General features: G+C 38.0%; 1 protein-coding gene across 1 annotated transcript in view; it reads right to left on the bottom strand.

Annotated features, from left to right (window-relative positions):
- tmem132e.L (transmembrane protein 132E L homeolog) overlaps window positions 1-19,215 on the bottom strand; it is a 240,048-nt gene that overhangs the window by 14,094 nt on the left and 206,739 nt on the right. The window contains exons 2-4 of the mRNA XM_041582251.1: window positions 17,269-18,166; window positions 5,623-5,763; window positions 24-216 (exon numbers count right to left, since the gene is read on the bottom strand). Coding sequence (XP_041438185.1) covers window positions 24-216; window positions 5,623-5,763; window positions 17,269-18,166 — 1,232 coding nt within the window. The remainder of the gene's footprint in view (window positions 1-23; window positions 217-5,622; window positions 5,764-17,268; window positions 18,167-19,215) is intronic.

Raw genomic sequence — 19,215 nt, 5'->3', positions numbered from 1 at the left:
AGACAAGGAAGGGGAACGCTAACCATTGCTAATGGGACAATTGCGCGAATGTCCTTCTGTATCACAGTTAGTTCAGTTACAGCCTTCTCCAGATCAGGAGGAGGATTTCGACCCCGGTAATCTACGTGCCACATTATACGTCTTGTGACTGACTGACTGGTGAAATTCTCCATTTCAAAGTCAAGCTGCATTATCTGGTAAGCGGAATCTTCACTCCTGAAGGAATAAAAAGAGTACATAAAAAAAGGGCACTTGTGTTCTTTACATAATAGAAAAATACAGAAAGGCAAAAAGATGGATGAGATTTATACTAAGACAGTTTTATCCAGTTAAAACATCATTTAAACACTAGTACCAATGGCAATAAGTACAACTAATCACTTCATTTTGGACACTAGTCCAAGCTCCGGCTGCTGGTGCGCTCTAGAATTTAAAAGGACAACTGGTGATTCTAAATACAGGTATGGGATCCATTATCCTGAAACCCGTTATCCAGAAAGCTCCGAATTACGGAATGGCCGTCTCCCATAGACTGCATTTTATACAATCCATTTCTCAAAAGAGCAAACAGATTTTTTTATATTCAATTTTGAAATCTGACATTGGGCTAGACATATTGTCAATTTCCCAGCTGCCCCAAGTCATGCGACTTGTGCTCTGATAAACTTCATGACGCGCATGACATGATAAATACAGCTACAGTACAAGCAATTGTAGGACTGAACAGACTATTTCACTGATGGAGTGATTCCATTTCATTGACCTAGTAGAAAAGGGTCTGAAACAGGGATGCCCACTGAGAGCGAATGAAATAAGAAAGTGAATGCTGGAAGATACTGAAGCATCACAGTGGATCACAAGCAGCTGCACGTGGGTAAAACATTCAGCATCCAATCAACTTTCATTATAAGCTTGACTACAACAAAATAGCACAAATCTCCACAAAACCTGTAGTATAAAAAAAACAAGAGGCTTACTACAAACCTCTCTGCATGGTAGGGTTTAAAGGAGTCTCAATCAGGAGTTTATTTGCCCACTGGACTATATGAGCCATTTTCTATTCCTGCCAAGGAATTCACATACAGCGAGGATAATGTGGAAGAATTCAGAAGGAACTTATTTAATATAGTCAAAAACAAAAACCTTAAACAAGGCTTTCATAGTGAACTATACAGGCTCAGTGATGTTTCTATAATGTAATCTGTCCATTGGGTGTAAATTGTGCATTGCCTGCAGACATTGTGATTGTGTGCTAATTACGTGTATTGACTCTCAGGATAATTACACCTCTAATATAGGTTATAACAGGCACTTTCTTACTAAGAAAATTACTTTGATTATTCAGCTCTCAGCCATTCTCCCTGGTGCATTTGATACCAAAGAGGAAGAAAAGTACTAGTGCCAGCTATTACTGTATTTATAAAAAAAAGTTAAGGTCTCTCCTATATTTCTTTGTCTGCGGGGTTATTCTACATTGAATAAGGACGTATGTTGGTGGAGCAGACGTATATTTCCACACAGCATAGGATCCAAGTATTAAAGACAAATGTAAGCTGTGATCTTCATACAAATAAGCTGACCAAATGTCTTCTAAAGATGAATACATTCCTTTGATGCTCTAACAATGAATGTTCTTTGTTACACCTTTGTTGAAGGAAGATATATTATTTCTGTTTTCTAAGCAAACACCATGCCACTGACTGACGGAAATATTTATGCAGAAGGACAACATTTGAAAGGTTCAGAAAAGGTAATGCTATTATTTGTTTTAGTTGTTACTCATCGCATCAGCACACTAGTGACTTGCTGTAGAATGTTATGTATTACAGGGAATTTAAGATTCCATTAATCCATTAAAGGATAGAGGATTTTCATTGGCTTTTGTTATTGCACTCATCACACCTTCACACTGTTTGTGTGTCACTTTTCTATCAGATGTAATAAATACAACATAACTACACAGTCTCTATTACAAGGATACAAGTGCTAAAGCACATACCAGCAGAACATTAATAAATCATTTTCTTGTGCCCCTACCTGAAGAGGTATGCTATTGTGGGCAAAAAACTTGGCACCTATTTTTTGCACTGTAGCTTGCACGCCCATTGCTACTGAACCCTACTGTCTTTACATCATTATGAGTAATCTTGAGTTGAATGTGTACCTTTAAATCACTTAAAGGGGTTGTTCACCTTGAAACAACTAGTTGTTTTCAGATAGATCACCAGAAATAATGACTTTTTCCAATGACTTTTTATTTTCTATGTTTGACCGTTTTTCTAAAATCGATGTGTAAAGTGTCATTTTTCACCTTCTAAAGCAGCTTTGGGAGGGGGGGGGGTCGCAGAATCTGTAAACTGTTCTAAATTGATACATTTAGGGGCCCATTTACTTAGCTCGAGAGAAGGAATAGAGGAAAAATAGTTTGAATTTCGTATGGTCGAATATGACTACTTCGACCATCGAATGAGCTACTTCGACCTTCGACTATGATCTTCGACCTCAAATCGAACGTTTCGAACTAAAAATCATTCGACTATTTGACCATTCCATAGTCAAAGTACAAATTTCTTCGACCCCCTAGTTCGCCACCTAAAACCTACCAAGGCCAATGTTAGCCTATGGGGAAGGTCCGCATAGGCTTCCTAACAATTTTCTGATTGAAGGAATATCCTTCGATTGATGGATTAAAAGCCTTCGAAACGAAGGATTTAATCGTTCGATCGCATGATTATTCCTTCGATAGTTCGATTGTAGGAATAGCGCTAAATCCTTCGACTTCGAATATCGAAGTCGAAGGATTTTACTTCGACGGTTGAATATCGAGGGTTAATTAACCCTCGATATTCGACCCTAGGTAAATGTGCCCCTTAGTGGATGCATTTCTTATCTTTGTCCCTGCTGAGTAGAATCTCTGGGTTTCATTAAAGGCAGCTGTTAGAATTGATACAATAGTTGCTAATACTCCAGAGATGCTGCTGAGAACTAAATGTTGCAAAACTGTAACAGTTTAGAGTCTGCACCTGAATTACTGAGCTACTCAAACACCACAGACAGGAACATTCAACTTTATACTTAGATTCTGGAAAAACAGTAAAAAATAAATAATGGAAAGTAATTGAAAAAAGTCTTTATTTCTGGGAAACAATCTGAAAACAACCGAAATGAAAAACTGTTTCGAAGGTGAACACCCCCTTTAAATTAAAATGGGTTATAGATTATTCATAGCCACTACTCACTCATTATTTACTGTTTTTTAGTTAAGTGATTTTCTGCTTGTTTTCAAGATGCAATTGAAAACACTGACTTAAGAAACCAAAAAATGTGACTGTCAGTTATTTAAAAAACAAAACAAAAAAACATTAAACTATAAGGCTGATTTCAAATTTTCTTAGAATACCATTATCCACTCCTATACTATATAACAGATAGGGGGTTATTTTTAAAAGGCGGAGTTGTGATTTCATGAAAAATTTGAGTTACGAGGGTGGTTTCAGTAAAACTCAAATTTTTTAAAATTTTTTTCTTTTTTTCGAGATTTATGCTGGTATGGTATTCAAGTTTTTCACCCCAATTGCATTAATTCAAGTTTTTTTACATGTACGTTTTTTCATAAATAAGCAAACATTTCAGTTGTGAGTTTATTCAAGGTGGAAAAAAACCTCTCAAATTCGACCTTTTGATAAATAAGATGAACATACCCTTTAACATTTTACTCCTGGTAGCGCCATAAGGTCTAGAGCCTTTTTGTAGAAAGTCAAACAAGCTTTCTTGACATAGAGAACCTAACATATTAATACGGGATAACACAGATTTCTTTTAATTTATCATAAAGCATTTTTGTCATGTTATTGAAAAGGGTATAACTTATCCTTCTTCCTTTGTACTCCCCTTATTCTTTTGAAAAACCAGGTTACCTTTCCATTTAGTGAAGGGAAATCTATTTTATATAACACTATTATTGATGTGTTAGTAGCTGTAAATGTAACACACTGCAGATGTTGTGAACAGGCATATTGTGCTAGACTCTACGATTCTTACATGCCCTTTCCAATGCAGATTGTAATCGGCCTTCAAAAGGTTAGAAATAGACGATGAATTTAAAATGATCACAGTCACCTTTTAGGAAAACAACCTGATGAAATATTAATGAAATGAAAGAAGCGAGCCGCTTCCGACCCTCTCCCCGCAGGGGGTTTACACTTCAATGCAATTACACATCTTTCTAGGTCTTGTTTAATCCTTAGTTTTAGATATTTCTTTTTTTATGATGCTACAGAAGGATTATGAGGAGAAAAAGTACGATGTAAAGCATCTGTGCCCACAGCATTGTTGATGGAGACAGAAACAGGTGGAAATGATCATAGCAACATGAGGTGATGAGTAACAAAAAGAGCAACAAATAAAAGCCATTCCTTACAATTGTTAGGGTCTGCAAATTGAAAATCTGGGCAAAAGCACAGAGTGCCGCGATCACAGGGACAAAGGGAGCCCCATGTGTAACATTTACCCTGAGCAGGAATAAAGTACAGAGTTCCTAAGCACCTTTGCATGAAGGAGCTTCACATGAAATTCCCATATGTCACACTCCTTGTACCTTGTGCTAGCAGACATTGTCTGTGCTTCATACGCACAGTGAGTCACTGCCTTCCTTTCAGGTAGCACAAACAGAGAGACAGCAGAAACATAATGGTAGCAAGATGCATTGTTTGCAAAAATATAGTCCTTTTGCACTTGTTTTAAACCTTGTATCCCTGTAATAGATCATTCTTTAAGCCTGGTTGAGCTCTTGTCTCTTTTTTTTAGCATATATTGAGCTCATAGCTGAATCAGAAGATGGACTGCTTGTAGACACAGCATAAATGTAATTGTGTAAAGGGGTAAACATAGCATGCTCTATTTTTTTCTTTTTTTGGACACAGGCATTGCCATTAATCTGTACAACCCACCTGTAATATTAGGTATAAGTCATGAATTATCCCTTGCTGTTAGGGATGATATGTTAAGGCCGTCTAAAGAGAATACATAAGCCAAGGTATGCAGTAAGGCAGTAGTGCCTACAGATCTCACACATAAATAGAAAAAGACATTCTCTGCATACATTAGCTATGCTGCTTAAACTCCACATGTCACCTTTTATATATATATATATATATTTATACACAGTCCAGGTGTGTATCCGCACTCTGACTTGTCCAAATGGGTGCTATATAAAATGTGATGAATAGCGATGAAGAAGATAAGCACTCCAATATTTCTGATTAACAATTATTTATTCCACTGTGCATACCAACGTTGCGGTCCACATCCTTGAAAAAGGTCCAAATGTGGACGTTGGTATGCACAGTGGAATAAATACCTGGGTGCTATTCAGAAAGAATTATATATCCATAGAAGAATGCTGAAGCACACCAGGATTTTTTTTTAAATTTAAGCTTTTCTATCAGATCAATGTTTCGGTCCATGCAAGGACCTTTATCAAGATCTTGATAAAGGTTCCCTGTGTGGACTGAAACATCGATCTAATAAACAAACTTCAATTTGAAAAACCCTGGTGTGCTTCAGCATTCTTCTATGGATATACACACACACACACACAGGGTTCTGTTCATGACAACTCACAGATATGGGATTCCTTGAACTCGGGACACATCTACAGTCGCTGTGGAATGTTTTCCCCCTGTCAGCAATTCGGAGTTCACCAGCCATTTTGGATCCCTGGATTTGGTACTCTGTAGATTTATTCCCTTCTTTGCCTTCACCCTGTGGAAGAAAGAAAGCAGGAAATGCAGAATGAATCAAGAGATCTGCCATTCCGAATATTGCAGTTCCTTTGCGAAGATTTCTAAAAAGTCACAGCCCTTTCTGTAAAATGGCGTTGCTTCTCAGATGTTCTACTGGGGAGACATTGTAATATTAAAGTGATACTGACACTAAAAAACAACTTTTCAAAATATTAAAGTACACAAAAAATTACCTATGGGTCATGTTGACAGTTTTTCACTAATAGGTCTGCTTTTGTAAGTAATTTATACTTGAAGTTCATAAACCTGACTGTTTTGCCAACCTGACTGTCCCTTTTCAACCTGTAAGTTAGAGTTTCTAATGCTAACAGACTACTGTTGCACAAATATGGCAGCCCCTCATAGAGGAACATAGGGGATCAGATAGGTAACATACAATCATCAGTAAATACTTTTATGGCAAAATTATAAATAGCATGCAGAGACAAAGTTATGATACATGTAAAAAGGGTTTAATTTAAGGTGTCACTATCTCTTTAATATTTCTGGAACTTCTTTGATCTACTCATCTCTTAGAAGTCACACATTTGCCCCTTAATGTAACTGCACCCACCAGTAAAGAGCAGGTCTACCTAAAAATTCTTCTTTTTGCCTTGGGAAATTTCTCTTGAAGTCTAAACGCCTCTCAAGAGATGGAAATGTTTGATGTGAGTGTGCCCAGCCTGGGCATCTTTCCCCTACTGTGTATATGGCATAGACATCAATGCAGATGGAAAAGAGAATAACTGAAAGGAGGGAAGATCCAAGTGAACAGAATCTCTGCCATGCTGTCTTTGATTAGGTACGTTATTTCATAACCTTTGGAGGAAACTGAATTCCATCTTCATAAGAAGAAAAGCAAGTGGAAACCTCTAGGCTAATAAACTCAACAAATAACACATGCACAAAGCAAGCAGTTTATTGTAATTATTTAACATAGTCTGGTACTTTATGAGAACAGAAGTGCCTTTATGCCAGCGCACGTCTCGTCGCATTAACAAAAGAATTATGATAATTGCAATTAAGTTACAGGAAAACCAGAACAGTTTGCAAGTCCACAAGCATTTTCATTGGTGGGGACATAACCCATTATTTGCATACTGATAGCTATTCATTTACCTGGAAATGTTGGGGGTATTTTGTAGAATGTGTGCATTCTGTGGTACAAGCATGAGATGCCATGGCCTCATTTACATTTGAATTATAAAAGCTTGTTCTACATGCATACCTAATTCTTGTTCTCAATGAAAGGGCTAATTGAAAAGTACAGTGTGAGGCTCCTGGTTCTGTGCCCCTAATCAGAGAAACTAATATGAAGAGTAGGCATAAAATGCAGAACAGGGAGGATGATTATTCAGACACTGGAATAACAGATTAAAGAGCAACAACCCTCCCCATGCTATGTGGCCTGATTAGACTATTAGGATAGTGACAGCCTGGAAAGCAAATGACAGCTACCTCTGCTGCTAATCACTGTGGGCTCCCATACACAAACACGTAGCTACACAGTGCCCTGTAGGGGGCTCCATAACCATGTGCCAGTGATCCAGCCTCTGCAGCCTGGAGGAGCAAAGAAGAGAAAAATAAAACAGTACATGCGCTCTGTTATGGTATACTGGGATTTGGGTTTGTTGAGGAGATATTGGCCAGACTAAACTATGTTCTTTGCAAAAATAATGTGCTGCTGTTTTCAAAATCCCGAGAATGCCTGGTCTCAAGCAAGTGTACTATATATTTCTTTAAGGGGATGGTTAACATCAAAAATAAAGTAGCATATCAGAGGCAAATTAAATGCAGTGATCTGCAGTTGGTCTATTATTGTGACTTGGCACCAGCCAAAGATATAGTGTATATAGTGAATAAAGTACCCCCTCTTGTAAAATATAAGGATATTATAAGTTACCGAGGAGTTTCATGACCATATAAAAACACGAGGCCGAAGGCGGAGTGTTTTTATACAGGTCATGAAACTCCAAGGTAACTTCTAATATCCTCATATTTTACAACTGGGGGTACTTTATTTATTATAATACACAAGTTTCAGTGAGCTATGTGACAGAAATGACATCAGAACTCACCGTTTATAACTGATGACATCAGAACTCACCGTTTATAAGGATATAATTTACAAGATATTCATGGCTCTTGTGTATTATATATATATATATATATATATATATATATATATATATATATATATATATATATATATATATATACACAGCATTTAAATGGAGCACAACAGATAAAAAAAACTAGCCAATTGCAAATATGCTTGGCCTCTTTAGCAATAAAAGAGGTAACAACTGCTGTTTTGCTTAAATGCTGCCAACACCACATACAAATGTGCATAATATATTAATATTTTAAGGCATTTCTGCTAATTAAAATATTAAACTTCTCTGCAATTATAGCAGTGAATAAGAGATAGATTTACCTATGTAAAGTGTACCAGAATCACTCCTTTATTACTGCTGAGCATATGAAGTGCAAAATGTTTAAACTGGAGACATTTTGACGATAAGCACTTACAGTAAGTGACTTATAACAACAGGAATCAAATAAAAAATGTTCTGAACAACGTCAGGATCAAGCTGCAGAATTTTTACAACAGATTTTCTACATATAATGCAGAGAATGCTCACCACCACCTAAGCTTTATGTCCTGTAAGGTTACACAGGACACCACAGTTGCAGTTGTGCAACTTTTGTTGCAGTTGTTTATCAAAAGTACTAGCATCTAAAACCAATCCTTGCACTTCTGCATAGTTATATTTGGTGCAGTTGTTTACTGTCTCCCCTCCTGTTGCACAATGTGCACTGTGGGCCTATTGATGAAGGTGAACCTTGGAGCAGAATCTCCAAGTTTCCCATATTGGCCTGCTCTAATTGCAGCACTACTGTGTGTGATTGCCTCAAATCACGCAATTGTACATTTTAACTGCTGCAATTATGCCAGGTGGTTGTCATTTTATTACAGCAAGTTGCAAAGTGCAAAAAACTGCCCCAAGCTGCTGTTTATTGCACACAGTGGGGCTCATTTATCAACACTGGGCAAATTTGCCCATGGGCAGTAACCCATAGCAACCAATCAGTGAATAGCTTTTTAAAGCCAGCTGCAAGTAGAACAATGAATGCAGCAATTTGATTGGTTGCCATGAGTTACTGCCCATGGGCAAATTTGCCCAGTGTTGATAAATGACCCCCAATGCACCTTACCCATAACCTTTTATAATACACAAAAGCCATGAATATCCTGTAAATTATATCCTTATAAACGGTGAGTAGTGATGTCATCAGTTATAAACGGTGAGTAGTGATGTCATTTCTCTCACATGACTCACTAAAATTTGTGTATTATAATAAATAAAGTACCCCCAGTTGTAAAATATGAGGATATTAGAAGTTACCTCGGAGTTCCATGACCTGTATAAAAACACTCGGCCTTCGGCCTCGTGTTTTTATATGGTCATGAAACTCCTCGGTAACTAATAATATCCTTATATTTTACAAGAGGGGGTACTTTATTCACTATATAAAGTTTTAGTGCAGCCAGGAGAAGCTCCTTGAACCTCCAGCAAGTTCAGCACTTAGCTTGCCAGCTTTTGCACCAATTCAATAATAAATAAGCTCCTTAAATATATTGATGATCTTGCCACCCCCATTAGGGATGTAGCGAACTGCCGATTTGGTGTTCGCGAACGCCGTTCGCGAACACCGGCAAAAATGCGAACGTTCGCGAACAGTTCACGAACTTCGAACACCCGCTAAAATCGTTCGATTCGAACGATCGAAGGATTTTAATCGTTCGATCGAAGGATTTTCATTCGAATCGAACGATCGAAGCCATTCGATCGAATGCTTTTCATTCGATCGAATGCTTACAATCGTTCGAACGAATGGAAATCGTTCGATTTTTAGCGGTCGAAGGAATTCGAATGGTCGAACGATCGAACGCGAACTCAAAATGCGAACGTTCCCAAACGTTCGCGAACATTCGGCGGACACGAACGGTCGAAGTTCGCGCGAACTAGTTCGCGGGCGAACAGTTCGCTACATCCCTAACCCCCATCCATCATATAAGTGACAACACATCCTAGAGTAGCAAGGCCTTGAGTAGATACCTTTAAGAAGGGATTGGATGGCTATTTAGCAAGTGAGGAAATACAGGATTATGGAAGATAGCTCATTGTACAAGTTGATCCAGGGACTGGTCCAATTCCTATCTTGAAGTCAGGAAGGAGCCCCCCCCCCCGAGGCAAATTAGAGAGGCTTCAGAAGGTATTTTTTATCTCTGGATCAACTAGCAGTTAGGCAGATTTGATATAGACAAAAAAGGTTGAACTTGATGGAAATATGTCTTTTTTCAACCTAACTTACTATGTTACAATGAGTAAGGCATTTCTTACAAAAATAAGAAGCCTGATTCTTGAATTTGCAGGTGCCAGTATAAAATGTCCCTATGTAGGTCTTACATTACAACTGAAGTTAGCCATCATGTATAACAATAATGGGAAACTCCCACTCCACCGAATTTTCATCCTAAGCTCACCAGCTGTGAGGGGATGTTGAAAGCTATTATTCAGAGCAGCTTGAGGACTGTTCCACATCTCTGCTTTAGAGCCTATGCAATAGAAAATATCTAGGTCAGGATGTTAGTGTAGGAACAAGTTGCAGCTCTAAATGGGATGTAAAACTTTCAATACAGGTGGTTTGAATTTTGAAGGGCAAAACTATTGAAAAAAGACACTGCTCTCTGGTGCCAGCAGCAACAAGATTTCTAATTAAGCAAGCCAAAATAATCTACATTTCTTAGATAACCTAATACAAGAACAACAACAGGAAAAACAGCAAATATTTTGCACACACCCCAATTATTTCCTTATGAATTCACACTGGCTAGAGCAAATACTAAAGCCTTACTCTAAAATTATCAAAAAGATAACCATACCAGCCCTTGAAACAACTTATTCTTCCCCCTACTCCTGTACTTTGTACAGCACCAGAACTGCTCTCAATACTGTGGCCACATGCACGCAACCCTTCACTAGAATGTCTGTTAGTCTCTGCTCACTCTCAATGCAACTCCATCTCAGCTCCAGGATGTAGCCAGGCCCAGACTGGCAATCTGTGGGTTCTGGCAAATTCCAGAGGGGCTGCTGTAAGTTTCCATAGACAGTCACTATTTAGTGGGCTGGTGGGAGGTTGTTGGAGGCCTCTCTGTACTTGAAATGCCAGGTCCTATTTTGAATCCCAGTCAAGACTTGGATGTAGGATCATCTGTAATGCAATGTATGAGGTTCTCATATTGTCTGTCACATCACCAATCCTGGGCCAAAAGAGGTAAAAAAGCTGGAGAGACTAGTAAGACAGTTTAAAGGAAATGGAAAGGTGCTTTAAATGCAAGTACCTTTAATGAAAGGCATATATTTTTGCAAGGACAGATGTAAACTTTGTGCGACTGCAACTTCACTGAGCACTTGTGAACGAGCTCTCATATCTCTATAACAATTAGTGTAGAATGCAAGACAGCTACATAAAATGCAATTGCACACAGCAATGTGTCCATAAACCAACTATCCTGCATATTATTTTACCCAGAGTTTACATTTGATGCACATATCATTCTGCACCAACAGCTACAAGTCAATGGGGAAGGCTACCAGCTTTACTCTGGGAACAAAAACGTAGAAATCCGAGATGTGACAATCACATGCCCAGCAGGGATACCATTGTGCTCAATAAGTATATTTAAGAGCTGTAGCTGTTTTTAGTTCACTATTTAATGTTACTGATTATATAGTGGTCCCTTATAGACTGCTCTTTTTGTAGCATAGTTCCTAGTAGTAGAAATCATATTAGATGTTCCTAGTAGTAGAAATCATATTAAGTACTACAGAACTCACAGTTTCCAATCTATCGGAGGTAAAGTCCCATACAAAGGTAAGTGACAAATTACACACTACAAAACTAGAGGACAAGAGGTAACTTTTAGTATGATACAGAACAGCTTATTCTAAGGAACTTTTAAATTGCACTCCATTTTTTCTTTTTTGTTAATTTGTGCATTATTTGCCTTCTTCTTCTGATTGTTATTGCTACTGTTTAGTACCCATCTTCCTATTTAGGTCCTCTCCTATTCATATTCCAGTCTCTCATTCAAATCAATGCATGGTTGCTAGGGTATTTTGGACCCTAGCAACCAGATTGCTGAAATTGAAACCCGGAGAGCAGCTGAATAAAAGGCTAAATAACTCAAAAACCACAAATAATAAAAATTGAAAACCAATTGCAAATTGTCTCCGCATATCGCTCTCTACATCAAACGAAAAGTTAATTTAAAGGTGAAAAACCCCTTTTAAGAGCAGTAAAAGTTGTGTACCAAATGTTCTCTCTTAAATAAAACAAATTAGTTTTGCTTTTGCATTGTACTCCACAAAGTACTCAACAATTCTACCGCTGCACTGGAGTTCGTTCCATATTATCAGTACAACACAGGTTCACATACTTAAAGCAACGTATGATGTATACCTCATTAAACTTATTCCCTTCCCGTTCCAGTACCTTTAATTCTCTCAGACAACTATCCATACTGTACAGCTCAGGCAAAAGCTTTATTGAATCTAATAGGCACAGCTTGCCTAGCAGGTGTCATTAAATCTGGAAGTTAGTGTTTGCTAAAAAAGGTACAATTTGAGGAATCTAATGTAGTGGATTGTTTTCAGCAGGATGGAAATACAGACCATAACACAGTAGTTAGCTGTCTGCCTTGGGGGAACATGGCTTATTCATTTTGAGCTCTGCAGACTGTACATTTCTCTAACCGAACTGTAAATCCCCGGAGGATATGCGCACACAGGAGCAGACCGTACTCTGATTAAGGGCAGTGAGCATGTTGGGCCTAATAAAAGGATACATGGCACAGCATATGGTTTGTCACGCTTATGTTAATAACCTGAGCAATTACAGCAGAACAAATGGTTCCATTGCAATCGCATCTCCTTGGGGACCCATTTTTCTTTCTCTCTCACTAGTAGTATATTCCTCTCTCTTCCATTTCCTCCCTCTGTGCCTGGATGCCAAAAGAATGTCTTTGCTTTGGAAGCATCATTGATCTGGTCGATAGTGCATAGTTATGCAATTTGTGATCCAAAACGTACAGGATCTGTACTTCAGATATGGATTACTAATGTGTGAAGAAGAAAGCACTGCCTGTGCCACTATATAGATTTGAACTCCTATTGCTCTAACAGTTCTATTAGTAGCATTATCAATTTAATGAAGTAATTCATTACAGACTCGTTGCTCGGGAACCCACTAGAAATTAACTTTGAAGAACCCATGACAGCAAAGTTCTATGGAGCAAAGTTGCACCATTTGTACTATCAGTTATCTGTCATCAAGTATGTATTTTATCAGTCATGTGATACTCTGAACTTATAATAATGTGTCCCATGTGATGTTTTACATTTCCTAATTTCCAGATTGCAAACCACATATTTAACTAAGTATCCTAATGGAGTTGCTGTGTTTAGGAACATTACCCTAAAATGCCTTCTTGTTTATTTTCTGATATCTAGATATCATTATCATTAAATGTAATGGCAGTGTGGAAAGTAAAAATAGATTCATTTTAATGGATATGGAAATGCTAGCAAAAAACCAACACATATAAGCATAGAACAGTGTGTTGATATTTGAAATGTGCAGGCAAGGCATAGTAAAGGGTTAACCACATGAGGACGACTAAACCTAATATTTTTATCAGTTCATGCAGCTCTGTGAGACCCTTGTTACAGATGTAGCATAATGTCAAACTGTCACTTTCTGAATCATCTGGGTGGGCAGTGTACATTATGATCTAGGTGAGAGTGGAAATGCAACTCTTTCCTGTACTGTGTGCAATATGCTATAAACAGGTTCTATTTTTGAAAGCACATGATATACAGCCTGTGGGGAGAATGTCGTTTTCTCTCGTTAATGGATAATCCTAAGAAAATCACCTGAAAGGGTATGCATTTCTGCATGCAAATGTATGAGTGTGTTTGTTCATGTGAGTGCTGTTGTGAAGTTTACAAGCAAGAAGGACTTATGCAAAGCCTTGGTACTATAAAAGGGTTAAATATGCTCCACTGCTGACAGATGTGAATTTAAGTGAAGTGTGATCAGTATAATTCCCAGCGGTAGGTAGTATGGTCAGGCTCCTCAGAGGCAGTATCTCTGCTGGTGCCCTTGTTAACTTCAGCGATTCCCTCTCTGCACAGCAATGGGTTGCCAGACAAGCAGCATAATGGCACACATGTCTCCGCTTACTGCTTAAATGACTCCCAGAGTAGACAAGCGAACGATGGGCCTAATTGGTCATCACTTGCCTGTGTCCTCCACTGTAATTGTTTTGTCAGCGAAGCTTAAAGAAAGAGAAAGTTAATGTTGACTTCTTCTCTGCTTCAGCAAGCTATGACCACCAATGCCTGAACAGGGACTGTGCACCTGTTATATTCGCATGAGAAATAAAAGGTATTGTACCATATTAATACATTACATAAGGAGTTCCTGATGCGGTGCATTTCATTTTAGTGGTTGCTATGGAGATTATACGCAATGAAGAAGTCACTTCACTCTTAGCTTGTTTCACCGAAATTAGATTTTCAGCGTAGAAGAAAACAAACCTTACAAAAACGGTGCCATCAAAGGGTTTTTTCATCCCCTAATTCCTCTGTTCATTGTAGGTGTTAAATTCTTTCTGTTCAGGGTTCTTTGGTATTTTTCGTGAACATAATGAAACATATTTTAACCAAACCATTATGTCGCCCATCTTTCATGAAGGCCTCAGGACCCATTAGTTAATGACTTCTCAGCTCACACTTAAATGGATTTTTGCTTTACATAAGGGTTACCCCCAGGCTATGCTTCAGTCCCAGTACATCATACCCAAGGACTGTTGAATACATATAGCAACGGGATACCTAATGGCTGTGAATAACATGAACTTATTTGCATGCATAAAGGTGACAAGTATATAGATTGCCACATGTATTCTTAATGTAAAACAATATATCACTTGGGACTTATCTAAGGGCATATAGATAGATATGCATTTGCATCAGATATAGGGAGCCAATATTCCCAAAATATTGTTCTAGTCACTATTTACTAATTGAAGCATGAATTGTCATATTGATAGGTAACTTTATAATGAACTAACTCTTGAGGATGCTTTAACAATATTTCTATTAGTGTTTATATTTCTATATAGCTGTCAAATACTTTTACTTGGTACAGCCAACCACATCTGCTTTCATTAGTCCAGGTCATTACTCCAGATATGGTGTAAATTTGTGCACAATAATTTATGTGATGCCAGTGCTTTAACTCCTTGTATCTTGACTATATGAGACCTTCATTATGGATATAATACAAAATTATATTAAACTGATTAAAGTTTAAGTTTAAGTTTAAAGTGGACCTGTCACCCAGACACAAAAATCTGTATAATAGTACATGAAATCCAATTTCTATTTTGTATTAAAGCATTAATAGCTGTTGTAAACTCATTTACAAATCTCAGCTGTCAATCAAATATTGTCTGCCCCTCCTCTATGCCTTAGGCATAGAGGCAGGGCAGACAATTACTTTCACTTTCCATTCAGCACTTCCTAGATGTCACTGCTCTCCCCCCATTCCCCCGTTCTCTTCACCATTTAATTGTGTAGCCAGGGCATGGCGATGGACATCAGGTCCCCCATTCTGGTGCACAAACAAGATTCTGAGATGATACAAGGCTTTCCTTAATAATAGTGTCCACAAAATAATTCATAATTATGAATTCCCAGACTGATGGAACAAGATTCAAATAATTTATATTGTGTACTGAAAGTTCATTTTGCTTGAATAATATGATAAAATAGGAGCTTACTAGTGACGGGCAAATAAATTCGCCAGGTGCGAATTTGTTGCGAATTTCCATGTTTTGTTACCAGCATATAAATTCATGGAACTATGGCAAAAATTTGGACGCATCAAAAAATATATTGGTGCGCAGCAGAATAGTCACGCTCATAATGACTGTAATGCATTTGGTCAAGGTTGATGCACGCCAAAATGATTGTGACGCCCATTGACTTCAATGCGTTTTGCTAATTTTTTCATTGTTTCGCTAATTTTGCCGTACATTCACAAATTTTTCAGCAAAGTGGGAAACAGGACAAATTCGCTCATCACTGGAGCTTAAAATTCTGCCCTACACAGTAGTATGCACCAAACTGCTTATTATGCCTTTTTAATGATCTACTCCTCAACACCTCACTCATTTCCTCACCATATACACACATATGAGATTTCCCTAGGGCTGCAATGTTTCTTTGGAATTCCATCCAACATTCTATCAGACATTTTTTCCAAACTTTCAGCCCTTTGAAACAAATTTCTTTAGAGAAGCTCATTTTGATCTAGTCTAGCATCACTTAAGCATATACTATATGCCACTATCACCAGCTAACTACAATGCTCACAATGCCACAGCTCTCACTTTGACTCCTGATATTACCCAAGAACAGACATTTTGTGTCAATCCATTTAGATTTCCGACAGCTCTAATGCCCCATTAGCTACTGTTTTAGTAGGTATTTCTTTGTAATCTGTATGTTTGATATGTGCACTCTTCTCAACATTTTGGCTCTTTATAAACACTTATTATAAATACATAAAGTATAATGTTAACATAGATGTTAACCATTACTTTCTGGTGATGAAAACAATTAAATACTTTTGTGTAGTTAGTACATTTACAGAGTCAAAAATACAATTGATGAGGGTGATAAAATTAGGAATTGTCCATGCAAGCAAAAACAGTTATAAATTAGGCAGAAATAAAAAAGGGAATGAAACTGCAAGTATAAAAGTGACAATTCATTTGTGCTTACATTTTATGAAATACCCACTAACAAAAAAGAAGAAACCTATTCTTCAGCAAGTAACTACTGTATATTCTCATTTGTGTGTCCCAAGTAATTATATCTACATCGACACGTGTTATCTAATTAACAACCCTGACAAATATGATATTTACAAGTTCTGATAACAGCATTAGCTGCTTATGTTTTATATCATTGTGAAGTTGTTCAATCTCTAAAACATTTGTTTTGTGTAAGTCTCTCAATGGTTTAATGGTGGCAGCATTGAGAAGAAATAAATATATGCATATATGCAAGAGGAATTGTGTCATTCTTTGGATGAATGGCACAAGACATTTTAAAGTAAAGGGGAACTGTTGCTATTATCAACATCATCTAAAATGGATGTTTTATACACCTGTTTACAATTACAAAAGATGCAACAAACACACAGATTTTACCTGTTCTAACTGGCTGACATAAAACAACAATACTACATATTATTATAACTATTAATTCATTATTAATCATTTTTATAGAATATTGTAATGTCTCCAACAATGATTGTTTGTTAATTTAAGAAACAAATTTACCTGAGTGTGAAGTGCTCTACGCTGGAATTTGCTACCAAATATAGCATTATGCTCAGGATCTCTCCTGGTCGTAGTGGGTGGCCTGGAAGCCTGATGAAGACATTAGTATCCAACTGTTGTTCTTCCATATGCTCAACTACAACAGGCTTATATAGACTGATACTTCCAATACGAAGAAGGGGATGCTGAGTTGGGGCTTCTCCTCCCCTACGTGTCCCTGGTTCATTTGAACACCCACCAGCTGAGTCCGGAGCATGCAAAGTATAAAACAGTTCTACTTGTAGGCTTTCTTCATTAAGTTCTGCCCCATCAGGTGAAGGTTTTCTACGTCCCATGGGTGCAACTGCCAATCCAAACCAGTTCTGTGGTAGTTCAGCCTGGGCAAGGCAAGTAGCTAAGTTTCCTCGAAGTCTGCAAGAACTTTTTATGTCTCTTACATCCCGGAAAACATGAAGTCGGACACAAGGTAGACGTTCTGTAACACTAAAGTCATCCCAGTCCCGGCCAGCTACATAAAAAAGTACCTGTGCTACTGGATGGCTAGTAGGTATCTTTGTGCGAATGATATAGGCACGAATTTTCCAGTTTACAGTTAATTGGTCAGGGACCTCTATGGTGCTTGAAGGTTGCAGCAGTTCTTTTGGCAGCACCTGCCCAGCAGCGAAAGGCCCCAAAGTAACATTAAGGATTGGCAAATCTTTTGTTTGAAACACCACAAAAGGCTCTGAACGTTGTAACAACGGGGTGCTTGAATTCCATGCTGGAAGAGGCCCAGCCTCTCTCAAGAAGAAGGCCAAACGTGTATTAGACAGGCGATAGCTGACTGGAAGTATGGCAGCTGGGGATGGTGGAAGTGCTGTGGGATGGGCTGAGTTTGTAGGCAGTACTTTGCAGGTTGCTGAAAAAGAAGAATTAAATATCAGGATAGAAGCTTAATGATAAAGGCATGAAATGTTAAGCTTAAGCATGTTATGATACTGTGACTGAATTGCTCCACAGAACACAATCAAATAAATCACACTGGTGTACAATATTCCCAAATTGCACTCACACAGCAATGCAATGTGCAAAAAATTGTGAAACTGTAGTGAGATTCCAGCAAACATATTGTATATGAACTGATACTCTTCTATAACATGTAAACATGCAGGAGCACCAAAGACAACACCACCACTTATATAAAGAATTGGAAGCTAGTTCCAGCTGTGTATAAGGATTTATTTATGATGTCTAAAAATCACACATTACAAACCGTTCATATTAATGGGTAGTCCATACATTAGACCCCCACCAGCTAAATCTAGTGATGAGCTAACCAGAACATACATAAAGCAAGCAGGTATTTTTTGTTTAATTGCATATTTCTAAAGTTAGATGGAGCTCCTTCCCAAATAATATCTTCTTGTGCTGGCTGCAATACGTTTTTCCTTGGAGGTTGGAGGTATTTTTTTTTACAGTTTAAGCACAGACCACAACTATATTGCGCTATTACACGGAACTGCAGAAATGGAGGGGGTGAAAAAAATTACTACAAGCTGAGAAAATCATTGAAGCATCTTTCAGAACAGCTAGAAACGTTCAGAGTTGCGATCATTTGGTGCTCAGTGCTCTGATGGTTTCTTTAACAGTTAGGTCCTGAATTTGAGCAGAGGAAGATCTTCACGGTGCGCACAGAGTGGATAAAGGGGGCTGAATGGTGTCACTGCTTCTAATGGGGGTTACGAAAGAATATTTTGCTACTTAGTATTCAAACCCAGGCTCTGTGTTGAATGCAGACTCACCACGCAGTCAGGACTTGGCTAGAGCTCATCTGGGAGATGGGTGTGCGCCAGACGTATAGAGGACAGGGTCGATCAGTTAACCCTTCTCTGAACACAAGAGACTGCACTTATCCCCTCTGTAAGCACTTAGAAAGGTAACATCCTCTGTTAACCACTGTAAGGCAAA

This window comes from Xenopus laevis, chromosome 2L (assembly GCF_017654675.1).
Source record: "Xenopus laevis strain J_2021 chromosome 2L, Xenopus_laevis_v10.1, whole genome shotgun sequence".
Taxonomy (NCBI): Eukaryota; Metazoa; Chordata; class Amphibia; order Anura; family Pipidae; genus Xenopus; species Xenopus laevis.
This window is presented reverse-complemented; position numbering and strand designations above follow the sequence as displayed.